This window comes from Echiichthys vipera (assembly GCF_963691815.1).
Source record: "Echiichthys vipera genome assembly, chromosome: 11".
Classification (NCBI taxonomy): Eukaryota; Metazoa; Chordata; class Actinopteri; order Perciformes; family Trachinidae; genus Echiichthys; species Echiichthys vipera.
Window position 1 is genome coordinate 858595 of NC_139836.1, and position 15000 is coordinate 873594.

Here is a 15000-nt window from a genome sequence, read left to right on the forward strand (position 1 = left end):
TAAACCTTTTTAAACCTTTTTAAACCTTTTTAAACCTTTTTTAAACCTTTTTTAAACTTTTTTAAACCTTTTTAAACCTTTTTAAACCTTTTTAAACCTTTTTTAAACCTTTTTAAACCTTTTTAAACCTTTTTAAACCTTTTTTAAACCTTTTTTAAACTTTTTTTAAACCTTTTTAAACCCTTTTAAACCTTTTTAAACCTTTTTAAACCTTGTAGTCTCCTCTGAAGTTGAACGTCCCCTGTATTTGTTCTTAACGTCACTTATCTCAGATATAATAAATCCCAGCTCAGTCGCATTTATCCAAAAGGAACCCGAGTGGACTCGTCTAACTTCATGCCTCAGCTCTTCTGGAACGCCGGCTGCCAGCTGGTGGCGCTCAACTACCAAACTATAGGTGAGTGTTTACACAGCAGGGCCGGAGCCAGAGCCCACGGGGCCCGGGCACGGACCTGTCAGAGGCCCCCCAGTCCATTTTTAGTCATTTTGCATCTTTTTGTGGTGGTTTTGCATCTATTTTTAGACATTTTGCACCTTTTTGTGGTGGTTTTGCATCTATTTTTAGACATTTTGCATCTTTTTGTGGTGGTTTTGCATCTATTTTTAGTCATTTTGCATCTTTTTGTGCTGGTTTTGCATCTATTTTTTAGTAATTTTGCATCTTTTTGTGGTGGTTTTGCATCTATTTTTTAGTCATTTTGCATCTTTTTGTGCTGGTTTTCATCTATTTTTAGTCATTTTGTGTCTTTGTTGTCGTAATTTGTCTCTCTGTGGTCGTGTTGTGACTATTTTCAGTCATTTTGCATCTCTTCATGTTCGTTTTGCATCCCCGTGGTCTTTTTTTTTGTCTGTGTTTTCATTTTCGGTCGTTCTCACTCAGTTGTGTGGACTTCATCTCGTTGTGATGTGTTTTTCAGCAGCATTTCATGAGTCAGGCCATCCCTGACCAAAACTGTCACATGTCTCTAAACTGAGTATTTTGCCCGTGTTCCAGATTTGTCCATGCAGCTGAATCTCTTCATGTTCGAGTACAACGGTCGCAGCGGCTACAGGCTGAAGCCGGAGTTCATGAGGCGCCCGGACAAACACTTTGACCCCTTCACAGAAAACACGGTGGACGGCATCGTCGCCAACACCCTCTCTGTGAAGGTGCGACCGCAGCACTCACCTTTGGTTCTTATCGCTTGTTTCTCATGTGATGGTGGCGTCTAAGGCTCGGCCCCGTGTCCGAGTCCCGCGGTGGAAACTCAGTTCACAACAACAAGCTTCTTTGAGGGCGCCCTCCCACTGTGCGTGCGTCCCGTGCCCCGTGCTTTAGGGTCCTTGTCCCCCCCTCCAGGCCCGTTTGTACTCACACTACCTGGGCCTCGGAGAATGCTTCTTGCTGCCTATACGTCATCACGCCGTAACACGTCACACGCATTGATGACGTCATGGCGATGCGTGGCTTTGTTTCCAGATCTTTCCGTAGACCTCGGAGTTTTTGTGCGTCTTGTCGACTGTTTTTGAATCTTTTCATCGACCAAATCTGCAGTAAACACTCCACCTCCGCATCACACCAACGTGAACCTTTCACCGCCATTGTTTGAAATGTCCGCGCATGGTCCCTCCTTCTTTTTTCTACGTCCCAACAGGCGCACAGGAAATGACCTCAGAGCCGCCGTAGGCCTCGTGCTCGTACACGTGCGCACGCTCGTGCTCGTACACGTGCAAACGTGCTTTACTAAAGCCCACCTCTCCCAAACGGGCCGTGGACGGCAAGCGTGCCGCTCCTAGACGTGGTACGGTTGCACTCACACTGGTCAAAGGAACCAGACTTTAGCCGTGGAACGTGCTGGGGCACGGTACGGAGGCACAGTGGGAGGGCGCCCTTAATCTTTTCTGCTCAAAGAGGTTTATACAGTAGGTTTTACAATACATCTTCATATCATCACCTGCACCACAGAACTGTAATTCTATCACACGTACTTGTGTCAGGTGATCTCCGGGCAGTTTCTGACGGAGCGGCGTGTGGGCGTGTACGTGGAGGTCGACATGTTTGGACTTCCTGCCGACACCAGGAGGAAAGCGCTGAAGACCAAAACGTCCCAGAACAACAACGCCGTCAACCCGGTGTGGGACGAAGAGCCCATCGTCTTCAAAAAGGTGAGAGGGAGAAATCGAACCAGTGTCAGCCGGTGTCATGCGTCTCACGTGTGTGTTGGTGAACTCTCCACAGGTGATCCTCCCGACTCTGGCCTCGCTGAGGATCGCTGCTTTTGAGGAAGGAGGGAAGTTTATCGGCCACCGGATTATTCCAGTGTCCGCCATTCGACCAGGTCCGTGTTTCACTCTCATTAACCACTTTCTCTGTCTGCTGTTGAACGTTAGAGGTGTTTTCTGGGAGAACTTCAGGGCGCCCTCCCACTGTGCCTCCGTGCCGTGCCCCAGCACGTGTCACGGCTAAAGTCTGGTTCCTTTGACCAGTGTGAGTGCAACCGTACCACGTCTAGGAGCGGCACACTTGCCGTCCACGGCCCGTTTGGGAGAGGTGGGCTTTAGTAAAGCACGTTTGCACGTGTACGAGCACGAGCGTGCGCACGTGTACGAGCACGAGGCCTACGGCGGCTCTGAGGTCATTTCCTGTGCGCCTGTTGGGACGTAGAAAAAAGAAGGAGGGACCATGCGCGGACATTTCAAACAATGGCGGTGAAAGGTTCACGTTGGTGTGATGCGGAGGTGGAGTGTTTACTGCAGATTTGGTCGATGAAAAGATTCAAAAACAGTCGACAAGACGCACAAAAACTCCGAGGTCTACGGAAAGATCTGGAAACAAAGCCACGCATCGCCATGACGTCATCAATGCGTGTGACGTGTTACGGCGTGATGACGTATAGGCAGCAAGAAGCATTCTCCGAGGCCCAGGTAGTGTGAGTACAAACGGGCCTGGAGGGGGGGACAAGGACCCTAAAGCACGGGGCACGGGACGGAGGCACAGTGGGAGGGCGCCCTTAGTTGCGGCGCGGAAGAAGTGATGTTGATGATGTGTGTGTGATGATGTTGCTGATGTGTGTGTGATGATGTTGCTGATGTGTGTGTGATGATGTTGCTGATGTGTGTGTGATGATGTTGCTGATGTGTGTGTGATGATGTTGCTGATGTGTGTGTGATGATGTTGCTTATGTGTGTGTGATGATGTTGCTGATGTGTGTGTGATGATGTTGCTGATGTGTGTGTGATGATGTTGCTGATGTGTGTGTGATGATGTGTCTGATGTGTGTGTGTGATGATGTTGCTGATGTGTGTGTGATGATGTTGCTTATGTGTGTGTGATGATGTTGCTGATGTGTGTGTGATGATGTTGCTGATGTGTGTGTGATGATGTTGCTGATGTGTGTGATGATGTTGCTGATGTGTGTGTGATGATGTTGCTGATGTGTGTGTGATGATGTGTCTGATGTGTGTGTGATGATGTTGCTGATGTGTGTGTGATGATGTGTCTGATGTGTGTGTGTGATGATGTGTCTGATGTGTGTGTGATGATGTTACTGATGTGTGTGTGATGATATGTCTGATGTGTGTGTGTGATGATGTTACTGATGTGTGTGTGATGATGTTGCTGATGTGTGTGTGATGATATGTCTGATGTGTGTGTGTGATGATGTTACTGATGTGTGTGTGATGATGTTGCTGATGTGTGTGTGATGATGTTGCTGATGTGTGTGTGATGATGTTGCTGATGTGTGTGTGAGGATGTTGCTTATGTGTGTGTGATGATGTTGCTGATGTGTGTGTGAGGATGTTGCTGATGTGTGTGTGATGATGTTGCTGATGTGTGTGTGATGATGTTGCTGATGTGTGTGTGATGATGTGTCTGATGTGTGTGTGTGATGATGTGTCTGATGTGTGTGTGATGATGTTTCTGATGTGTGTGTGATGATGTTGCTTATGTGTGTGTGATGATGTTGCTGATGTGTGTGTGATGATGTTGCTGATGTGTGTGTGATGATGTTGCTGATGTGTGTGTGATGATGTTGCTGATGTGTGTGTGATGATGTTGCTGATGTGTGTGTGATGATGTTGCTGATGTGTGTGTGATGATGATGCTGATGTGTGTGATGATGTTACTGATGTGTGTGTGATGATGTGTCTGATGTGTGTGTGATGATGTTGCTGATGTGTGTGTGATGATGTGTCTGATGTGTGTGTGATGATGTGTCTGATGTGTGTGTGTGATGATGTGTCTGATGTGTGTGTGATGATGTTTCTGATGTGTGTGTGATGATGTTGCTGATGTGTGTGTGATGATGTTGCTGATGTGTGTGTGATGATGTTGCTGATGTGTGTGTGATGATGTTGCTGATGTGTGTGTGATGATGTGTCTGATGTGTGTGTGATGATGTTGCTGATGTGTGTGTGATGATGTTGCTGATGTGTGTGTGATGATGTTGCTGATGTGTGTGTGATGATGATGCTGATGTGTGTGTGATGATGTTGCTGATGTGTGTGTGATGATGTTGCTGATGTGTGTGTGATGATGTTGCTGATGTGTGTGTGATGATGTGTCTGATGTGTGTGTGTGACGCTCGGTGTTTCTGCAGGTTTCCGTTACATCGGTTTGAGGAACGAGAAGAACCAGAACCTGATCCTCCCGGCCGTGTTCGTCTACATCGAGGTCAAAGACTACGTCCCCGACACCTTTGCAGGTACGACACATCTCCGTGTTTCCTGTTTCCTGTTTCTCTGTGTTTCCTGTTTCCTGTTTCTCTGTTTCCTGTTTCTCTGTGTTTCCTGTTTCCTGTTTCTCTGTTTCCTGTTTCTCTGTTTCTCTGTGTTTCCTGTTTCTCTGTGTTCACCTGTTTCTCTGTGTTCACCTGTGTTTCTCTGTGTTCACCTGTTTCTCTGTGTTCACCTGTGTTCACCTGTTTCTCTGTGTTCACCTGTTTCTCTGTGTTCACCTGTGTTCACCTGTGTTCACCTGTGTTCACCTGTGTTCACCTGTTTCTCTGTGTTCACCTGTGTTCACCTGTTTCTCTGTGTTCACCTGTGTTTACCTGTGTTCACCTGTTTCTCTGTGTTCACCTGTGTTCACCTGTGTTCACCTGTGTTCACCTGTGTTCACCTGTGTTTACCTGTTTCTCTGTGTTCACCTGTGTTCACCTGTTTCTCTGTGTTCACCTGTGTTCACCTGTTTCTCTGTGTTCACCTGTGTTCACCTGTGTTCACCTGTGTTCACCTGTTTCTCTGTGTTCACCTGTGTTCACCTGTGTTCACCTGTGTTCACCTGTTTCCTGTGTTCACCTGTTTCTCTGTGTTCACCTGTTTCTCTGTGTTCACCTGTTTCTCTGTGTTCACCTGTGTTCACCTGTTTCCTGTGTTCACCTGTTTCCTGTGTTCACCTGTGTTCACCTGTTTCTCTGCGTTTCTCTGTGTTCACCTGTGTTCACCTGTGTTCACCTGTTTCTCTGCGTTTCTCTGTGTTCACCTGTGTTCACCTGTGTTCACCTGTTTCTCTGCGTTTCTCTGTGTTCACCTGTGTTCACCTGTGTTCACCTGTGTTCACCTGTGTTCACCTGTGTTCACCTGTGTTTACCTGTTTCTCTGTGTTCACCTGTGTTCACCTGTTTCTCTGTGTTCACCTGTGTTCACCTGTTTCTCTGTGTTCACCTGTGTTCACCTGTGTTCACCTGTTTCTCTGTGTTCACCTGTGTTCACCTGTGTTCACCTGTGTTCACCTGTTTCCTGTGTTCACCTGTTTCTCTGTGTTCACCTGTTTCTCTGTGTTCACCTGTTTCTCTGTGTTCACCTGTGTTCACCTGTTTCCTGTGTTCACCTGTTTCCTGTGTTCACCTGTGTTCACCTGTTTCTCTGCGTTTCTCTGTGTTCACCTGTGTTCACCTGTGTTCACCTGTTTCTCTGCGTTTCTCTGTGTTCACCTGTGTTCACCTGTGTTCACCTGTTTCTCTGCGTTTACCTGTGTTTACCTGTGTTCACCTGTGTTCACCTGTTTCCTGTTTCTCTGTTTCCTGTTTCTCTGTGTTTCCTGTTTCCTGTTTCTCTGTTTCCTGTTTCTCTGTTTCCTGTTTCTCTGTGTTTCCTGTTTCTCTGTGTTCACCTATTTCCTGTGTTCACCTGTTTCTCTGTGTTCACCTGTGTTTCTCTGTGTTCACCTGTTTCTCTGTGTTCACCTGTGTTCACCTGTTTCTCTGTGTTCACCTGTTTCTCTGTGTTCACCTGTGTTCACCTGTGTTCACCTGTGTTCACCTGTGTTCACCTGTTTCTCTGTGTTCACCTGTGTTCACCTGTTTCTCTGTGTTCACCTGTGTTTACCTGTGTTCACCTGTTTCTCTGTGTTCACCTGTGTTCACCTGTGTTCACCTGTGTTCACCTGTGTTCACCTGTGTTTACCTGTTTCTCTGTGTTCACCTGTGTTCACCTGTTTCTCTGTGTTCACCTGTGTTCACCTGTTTCTCTGTGTTCACCTGTGTTCACCTGTGTTCACCTGTGTTCACCTGTGTTCACCTGTTTCTCTGTGTTCACCTGTGTTCACCTGTGTTCACCTGTGTTCACCTGTTTCCTGTGTTCACCTGTTTCTCTGTGTTCACCTGTTTCTCTGTGTTCACCTGTTTCTCTGTGTTCACCTGTGTTCACCTGTTTCCTGTGTTCACCTGTTTCCTGTGTTCACCTGTGTTCACCTGTTTCTCTGCGTTTCTCTGTGTTCACCTGTGTTCACCTGTGTTCACCTGTTTCTCTGCGTTTCTCTGTGTTCACCTGTGTTCACCTGTGTTCACCTGTTTCTCTGCGTTTCTCTGTGTTCACCTGTGTTCACCTGTGTTCACCTGTGTTCACCTGTGTTCACCTGTGTTTACCTGTTTCTCTGTGTTCACCTGTGTTCACCTGTTTCTCTGTGTTCACCTGTGTTCACCTGTTTCTCTGTGTTCACCTGTGTTCACCTGTTTCTCTGTGTTCACCTGTGTTCACCTGTGTTCACCTGTGTTCACCTGTGTTCACCTGTGTTCACCTGTTTCCTGTGTTCACCTGTTTCTCTGTGTTCACCTGTTTCTCTGTGTTCACCTGTGTTCACCTGTTTCCTGTGTTCACCTGTTTCCTGTGTTCACCTGTGTTCACCTGTTTCTCTGCGTTTCTCTGTGTTCACCTGTGTTCACCTGTGTTCACCTGTTTCTCTGCGTTTCTCTGTGTTCACCTGTGTTCACCTGTGTTCACCTGTTTCTCTGCGTTTACCTGTGTTTACCTGTGTTCACCTGTGTTCACCTGTTTCCTGTGTTCACCTGTTTCTCTGTGTTCACCTGTTTCCTGTGTTCACCTGTTTCTCTGTGTTCACCTGTTTCTCTGTGTTTCCTGTGTTCACCTGTGTTCACCTGTGTTCACCTGTGTTCACCTGTGCAGATGTGATCGAGGCGCTGTCCAACCCGATCCGATACGTGAACCTCCTGGAGCAGAGGTCCAAACAGCTGGCTGCTCTGACTCTGGAGGACGGAGAGGAGGACGCGCAGACGGAGGTCAGTCTCTCTGTCTCTGTCTCTGTTCACACTAAAGACGGCATCGTATCGTTTCTCATTCTCTGATTGAACTCTTTCCTCGTGTTGTTCAGGACGAGGCCGACAGTTGCGTCGAGCGTAAGAACGATGTGAAGTCGGCGCCGCTGGAGAACGGACTCAGCCCCGCCTCCGGCCCTGCAGGCCACGCCCCCGTCGCCACGACGCCCAAAGCCTCCGCAGCCAATCAGCAAACAGCTACGACAGGTAGCATCCTCGTCACTGTCAGCTCTTCTCCTTTCTCTGTTTACTGATTATCTACATTTCTTAATTATGGCCATTTTAATAATTATGTTCATCTGTTAATAATGTTAATTTTATTAATAATGTTGATTTAATTAATTATGTATATTTTATTAATTATGTTAATTTAATTAATAATGTTGATTTTATTGTAAATAATTAGTTTTTGTTTCCTCTGAGTTTCAGAAGCAGCCAAACCTGCAGCAAAGAGTGAAGACCTGGTGTTAAGTGTTTTAATAGGTCAGTGTTTATTATTGTTTACCTATTTAATTTACTGTGTTTATTTATTTATTTATTTATGTATTTATTTTACTGTATTTATTTATTTTTACTGTATTTATTTATTCATTTATTTATGTAGTTATTTTACTGTATTTATTTATTTATTATTATTTTAATAAATTATTATTATTATTTATTTATGTATTATTTGTTTATTTTACTGTATTTATTTATTTATTTACTATTATTTTAATAAATTATTATTCTTTATTTATGTAATATTTGTTTATTTTACTGTATTTATTTATTTATTTACTATTATTTTAATAAATTATTATTCTTTATTTATGTAATATTTGTTTATTTTACTGTATTTATTTATTTATTTACTATTATTTTAATAAATTATTATTATTTATTAATTTATGTATTTATTTTTAATGTATTTATTTATTTCTTTTTTTTATTTTTTTTATTAAATTACTCTTAATTATTTTATTTAATTTCTTCCATGTTCTCATGATAACGAGTTAATTTCCTTTGTTTTATAAGTGAATTAAATAAATAATTAAATAATATTGATTTTGGGTTGAAGTGTTTGTTTGAGTGAGGATTTCTCTGGCTGCAGATGTTTCTTTATTATTATTATTATTATTATAACGTATAATAAGTGACATTATGAGGAGTTATCCTGCTTAACCACTGACGGCGTGTGCCCGCAGACGTGCCGCTGAGCTCCGTGGAGACGCTGCAGCAGCTGAAGGTTTACCAGAAGGAGCAGCGGCGTCAGTTCAAGGAGCTGAAGGAGCTGGTGAGGAGGCACCAGAAGAAAGCGTCCGAGCTGCTGCGAGAGCTCCACAGCAAGTACAAGAAGACGTGCCGCCAGTGCAGCAAGAGCCGGTACGCCCCCGCCACCGCCACCGCCATCGCCGCCGCCACCTCCACCGCCGCCGCCACCGCCACCGCCACCGCCGTGTCCTCAGGGCCTCATGAGGCCTTCAGGCTCCTCATTCATGACCTCATGAGGCCTTCAGGCTCCTCCCCTCAGGACCTCATGAGGCCTTCAGGCTCCTCCCCTCAGGACCTCATGAGGCCTTCAGGCTCCTCCCCTCAGGACCTCATGAGGCCTTCAGGCTCCTCCCCTCAGGACCTCATGAGGCCTTCGGGCTCCTCCCCTCAGGACCTCATGAGGCCTTCGGGCTCCTCCCCTCAAGACCTCATGAGGCCTTCAGGCTCCTCCCCTCAGGACCTCATGAGGCCTTCAGGCTCCTCCTCATTCATGACCTCATGAGGCCTTCAGGCTCCTCCCCTCAGGACCTCATGAGGCCTTCAGGCTCCTCCCCTCAGGACCTCATGAGGCCTTCGGGCTCCTCCCCTCAGGACCTCATGAGGCCTTCAGGCTCCTCCCCTCAGGACCTCATGAGGCCTTCGGGCTCCTCCCCTCAGGACCTCATGAGGCCTTCAGGCTCCTCCTCTCAGGACCTCATGAGGCCTTCAGGCTCCTCCCCTCAGGACCTCATGAGGCCTTCGGGCTCCTCCCCTCAGGACCTCATGAGGCCTTCAGGCTCCTCCCCTCAGGACCTCATGAGGCCTTCGGGCTCCTCCTCTCAGGACCCCATGAGGCCTTCAGGCTCCTCCCCTCAGGACCTCATGAGGCCTTCGGGCTCCTCCCCTCAGGACCTCATGAGGCCTTCAGGCTCCTCCCCATTCATGACCTCATGAGGCCTTCAGGCTCCTCCTCTCAAGACCTCATGAGGCCTTCAGGCTCCTCATTCAGGACCTCATGAGGCCTTCAGGCTCCTCCTCATTCGTGACCTCATGAGGCCTTCAGGCTCCTCTTCTCAAGACCTCATGAGGCCTTCAGGCTCCTCCTCATTCATGACCTCATGAGGCCTTCAGGCTCCTCCTCATTCATGACCTCATGAGGCCTTCAGGCTCCTCCCCTCAGGGCCTCATGAGGCCTTCAGGCTCTTCCCCTCAGGACCTCATGAGGCCTTCAGGCTCCTCCTCATTCATGACCTCATGAGGCCTTCAGGCTCCTCCCCTCAGGACCTCATGAGGCCTTCAGGCTCCTCCTCTCAAGACCTCATGAGGCCTTCAGGCTCCTCCTCAAGACCTCATGAGGCCTTCAGGCTCCTCCTCATTCATGACCTAATGAGGCCTTCAGGCTCCTCCTCTCAAGACCTCATGAGGCCTTCAGGCTCCTCCCCTCAGGACCTCATGAGGCCTTCAGGCTCTTCCCCTCAGGACCTCATGAGGCCTTCAGGCTCCTCCTCATTCGTGACCTCATGAGGCCTTCAGGCTCCTCCCCTCAGGACCTCATGAGGCCTTCAGGCTCCTCCCCTCAAGACCTCATGAGGCCTTCAGGCTCCTCCCCTCAAGACCTCATGAGGCCTTCAGGCTCCTCCTCTCAAGACCTCATGAGGCCTTCAGGCTCCTCCTCAAGACCTCATGAGGCCTTCAGGCTCCTCCTCATTCATGACCTCATGAGGCCTTCAGGCTCCTCCCCTCAGGACCTCATGGGGCCTTCAGGCTCCTCCTCTCAGGACCTCATGAGGCCTTCAGGCTCCTCCCCTCAGGACCTCATGAGGCCTTCAGGCTCCTCCCCTCAGGACCTCATGAGGCCTTCAGGCTCCTCCCCTCAGGACCTCATGAGGCCTTCAGGCTCCTCCTCATTCATGACCTCATGAGGCCTTCAGGCTCCTCCCCTCAGGACCTCATGAGGCCTTCAGGCTCCTCCCCTCAGGACCTCATGAGGCCTTCAGGCTCCTCCCCTCAGGGCCTCATGAGGCCTTCAGGCTCCTCCCCTCAGGGCCTCATGAGGCCTTCAGGCTCCTCCCCTCAGGGCCTCATGAGGCCTTCAGGCTCCTCCTCATTCATGACCTCATGAGGCCTTCAGGCTCCTCCCCTCAGGGCCTCATGAGGCCTTCAGGCTCTTCCCCTCAGGACCTCATGAGGCCTTCAGGCTCCTCCTCATTCATGACCTCATGAGGCCTTCAGGCTCCTCCCCTCAGGACCTCATGAGGCCTTCAGGCTCCTCCTCTCAAGACCTCATGAGGCCTTCAGGCTCCTCCTCAAGACCTCATGAGGCCTTCAGGCTCCTCCTCATTCATGACCTCATGAGGCCTTCAGGCTCCTCCTCTCAAGACCTCATGAGGCCTTCAGGCTCCTCCCCTCAGGACCTCATGAGGCCTTCAGGCTCTTCCCCTCAGGACCTCATGAGGCCTTCAGGCTCCTCCTCATTCGTGACCTCATGAGGCCTTCAGGCTCCTCCCCTCAGGACCTCATGAGGCCTTCAGGCTCCTCCCCTCAAGACCTCATGAGGCCTTCAGGCTCCTCCTCTCAAGACCTCATGAGGCCTTCAGGCTCCTCCTCAAGACCTCATGAGGCCTTCAGGCTCCTCCTCATTCATGACCTCATGAGGCCTTCAGGCTCCTCCCCTCAGGACCTCATGGGGCCTTCAGGCTCCTCCTCTCAGGACCTCATGAGGCCTTCAGGCTCCTCCCCTCAGGACCTCATGAGGCCTTCAGGCTCCTCCCCTCAGGACCTCATGAGGCCTTCAGGCTCCTCCCCTCAGGACCTCATGAGGCCTTCAGGCTCCTCCTCATTCATGACCTCATGAGGCCTTCAGGCTCCTCCCCTCAGGACCTCATGAGGCCTTCAGGCTCCTCCCCTCAGGACCTCATGAGGCCTTCAGGCTCCTCCCCTCAGGGCCTCATGAGGCCTTCAGGCTCCTCCCCTCAGGGCCTCATGAGGCCTTCAGGCTCCTCCCCTCAGGACCTCATGAGGCCTTCAGGCTCCTCCTCATTCATGACCTCATGAGGCCTTCAGGCTCCTCCCCTCAGGACCTCATGAGGCCTTCAGGCTCCTCCTCATTCAGGACCTCATGAGGCCTTCAGGCTCCTCCCCTCAGGACCTCATGAGGCCTTCAGGCTCCTCCTCATTCAGAACCTCATGAGGCCTTCAGGCTCCTCCCCTCAGAACCTCATGAGGCCTTCAGGCTCCTTCTCATTCAGGACCTCATGAGGCCTTCAGGCTCCTTCTCATTCAGGACCTCATGAGGCCTTCAGGCTCCTCATTCAGGACCTCATGAGACCTTCAGGCTCCTCCCCTCAGGACCTCATGAGGCCTTCAGGCTCCTCCTGTCAGGACCTCATGAGGCCTTCAGGCTCCTCCCCTCAAGACCTCATGAGGCCTGAGGTCTTGAGAGGCCTGTTACTTCAGTATAAAGTGAAATAACCCTGTTTCTGTTTCCTGCGTTCTCCAGAGCTTCGTGTGCGGACGCAGAGAGAGACGAGCGTCTGCAGCAGCTGAGAGACGAGCAGCAGCAGCAGCTCCTGGCTCTGAGGCAGGAACAGTACTACAGCCAGAAGTACCTGCAGAGGGAACACATTAAGATGGTAAACGCACGCCACGACAACCACAACGCCTCCGAAGGTGCTCTGTGTTCGGATGAACGCCTTTAAAGCTGCTTTTCTGATGTCGACAGTTTCTTTCAAACAGGAAGTTCGACAGGAAATTCCCTTAAAAAAGACAATAAATGAGAAACGTTTATTTGTAAAACACAATTCAACAACAAGGACATTTCAAGTGCTTTACACTAAACTTTAAAAATCATTGGGAAGAAAAAGACATAGAAGTTAATTTAAAACATATTAAATGTTATTAAAATTACAGAAGTTACGGTTCAGTTTACTGAAAGAAAACACATTAAAGGTCATTTAAAACATATAAAAGATTAAGTAAAGATTAAGTTATGGTGCAGTTTACTGAAAATCAGCGTCAAACAAGTGTCATTAATTCATGAACATAACAGAGTTATATAATTATATTATGTTACGCTGATGACGCTTTCATTTACTGTTGTAAAGTTTTTCACTCTTCAACTGAAACTTGTTGTTGATGCGGAAAAAAACGACTTCTGTTGTTTACCAACTCCATAACAGTAGGAAAACTAATGTACTAATGATTATTTTATGATTAATTAACCTACTGATCTCTTCCTCTGTTAGCTGTTGAGGAGGGAAGATGTGAACGAAGTTACACAAGTTAGATGTACGGACGTCCTCTAACCTTTTCTGAGGGCGCCCTCCCACTGTGCCTCCGTCCCGTGCCCCGTGCTTTACTAAAGCCCACCTCTCCCAAACGGGCCGTGGACGGCAAGCGTGCCGCTCCTAGACGTGGTACGGTTGCACTCACACTGGTCAAAGGAACCAGACTTTAGCCGTGACACGTGCTGGGGCACGGCACGGAGGCACAGTGGGAGGGCGCCCTTAGCTGACAAAATAAAACACGTCATACCCGGACTAAAACAGCAGCTCTGAGGAAGGCTGGAGTACAAGAAAAGGAAAGAGGACGTCCTCACCGTACAACTAACATGTCTGACTTGAAGAAACTTTAACTTTCAAAATGGATAAAGACGACGTTAGAGACACAATCGAGCCCTGACACAGGTTGTGTAAAGTGGATTTCCTGCCTCAGTTTAAATATTCAACCACAAAAGACAAACGATTGAGTTGAATAAACCAACAAGATACACAAAATTAAAAAAACAAAACACAGAAAACATCAAACAACATTTGGACGAATCTATAAAAAACTCAAATTCAGAAGCAAAAACGGTTCTTTTCCCCGTGTGTTGGGTTACGGTGATCGTCTTTTGCACGCACGCTTCTGCTCCGTGTCTTCATGTTTGACACGGTTCAGTGATGCGTTACTCGTCCCACAGTCTCGCTGTTGTCTTCGAACATGAAGCTGAACTGTGCCGTTTGTTCCCCCAGCTGACGGAGCGACTGAGCAGTCTGGCCGAAGAGAGTCACAACGTCCAGATGAAGAAACTCAAAGACATCTGCGACAAGTACGTTCCAGATCTGAGACTCCGATCGAAGACTTGTGTCGTCCAAACCGTGGTGAACTCCCGCCTCTGTGACGCTAACGTTTCTGCTGCTGCCGTAGGGAGAAGAAGGAGCTGAAGAGACAGATGGATCGAAGGAGGACGGAGAAGATCAACCAGGCGAAGACCAAAGAGAAGCATCTGGCTGAAGAGTACGGTCCACACACACACACACACACACACACACACACACACCCACTCACACACTCACTATGAACACATGCTCTGATCCATCCGAATCTTTGTGTTTCAGGGAGAAGATCGAGATCAACAAGTCCTACGTCAACGAAGTCGTGCAGAACATTAAACGGGTGAGCGAAGGATGAAGAGCTGACGAAGTTTAATTCACACGTAAAATCAACGACTATTAAGGTAGAAATCCAGGAGAGATGCTAACAGCCGGACGTGGCTAACAGTGATTAGCTCGGGGCAGCACGGTGAAGGCATTCAAAGGTCTTTTTAACCACTAAGTCGCCTTCCGTGCGTGCGTCCCGTGCTTTAGGGTCCTTGTCCCCCCCTCCAGGCCCGTTTGTACTCACACTACCTGGGCCTCGGAGAATGCTTCTTGCTGCCTATACGTCATCACGCCGTAACACGTCACACGCATTGATGACGTCATGGCGATGCGTGGCTTTGTTTCCAGATCTTTCCGTAGACCTCGGAGTTTTTGTGCGTCTTGTCGACTGTTTTTGAATCTTTTCATCGACCAAATCTGCAGTAAACACTCCACCTCCGCATCACACCAACGTCAACCTTTCACCGCCATTGTTTGAAATGTCCGCGCATGGTCCCTCCTTCTTTTTTCTACGTCCCAACAGGCGCACAGGAAATGACCTCAGAACCGCCGTAGGCCTCGTGCTCGTACACGTGCGCACGCTCGTGCTCGTACACGTGCAAACGTGCTTTACTAAAGCCCACCTCTCCCAAACGGGCCGTGGACGGCAAGCGTGCCGCTCCTAGACGTGATACGGTTGCACTCACACTGGTCAAAGGAACCAGACTTTAGCTGTGACACGTGCTGGTGCACGGGACGGAGGCACAGTGGGAGGGCGCCCTTATACGGCTGAAAATAACAGCAAACCTCTGCAGCAGCATGAGAAGAGTCCC

The 15000-nt window shown here is 48.7% G+C and overlaps 1 protein-coding gene across 1 annotated transcript in view; it reads left to right on the forward strand.

Moving 5' to 3' along the window:
- Positions 1 to 15000, forward strand: part of plcb1 (phospholipase C beta 1) — a gene marked incomplete at both ends in the record, with an annotated part of 31775 nt that overhangs the window by 14593 nt on the left and 2182 nt on the right. The window contains 13 exons of the mRNA XM_083923174.1: positions 273 to 397; positions 995 to 1149; positions 1978 to 2145; positions 2219 to 2318; positions 4581 to 4685; positions 7387 to 7499; positions 7592 to 7742; positions 7965 to 8018; positions 8723 to 8900; positions 12268 to 12400; positions 13781 to 13857; positions 13956 to 14045; positions 14147 to 14204. Coding sequence (XP_083779300.1) covers positions 273 to 397; positions 995 to 1149; positions 1978 to 2145; positions 2219 to 2318; positions 4581 to 4685; positions 7387 to 7499; positions 7592 to 7742; positions 7965 to 8018; positions 8723 to 8900; positions 12268 to 12400; positions 13781 to 13857; positions 13956 to 14045; positions 14147 to 14204 — 1507 coding nt within the window. The remainder of the gene's footprint in view (positions 1 to 272; positions 398 to 994; positions 1150 to 1977; positions 2146 to 2218; positions 2319 to 4580; positions 4686 to 7386; positions 7500 to 7591; positions 7743 to 7964; positions 8019 to 8722; positions 8901 to 12267; positions 12401 to 13780; positions 13858 to 13955; positions 14046 to 14146; positions 14205 to 15000) is intronic.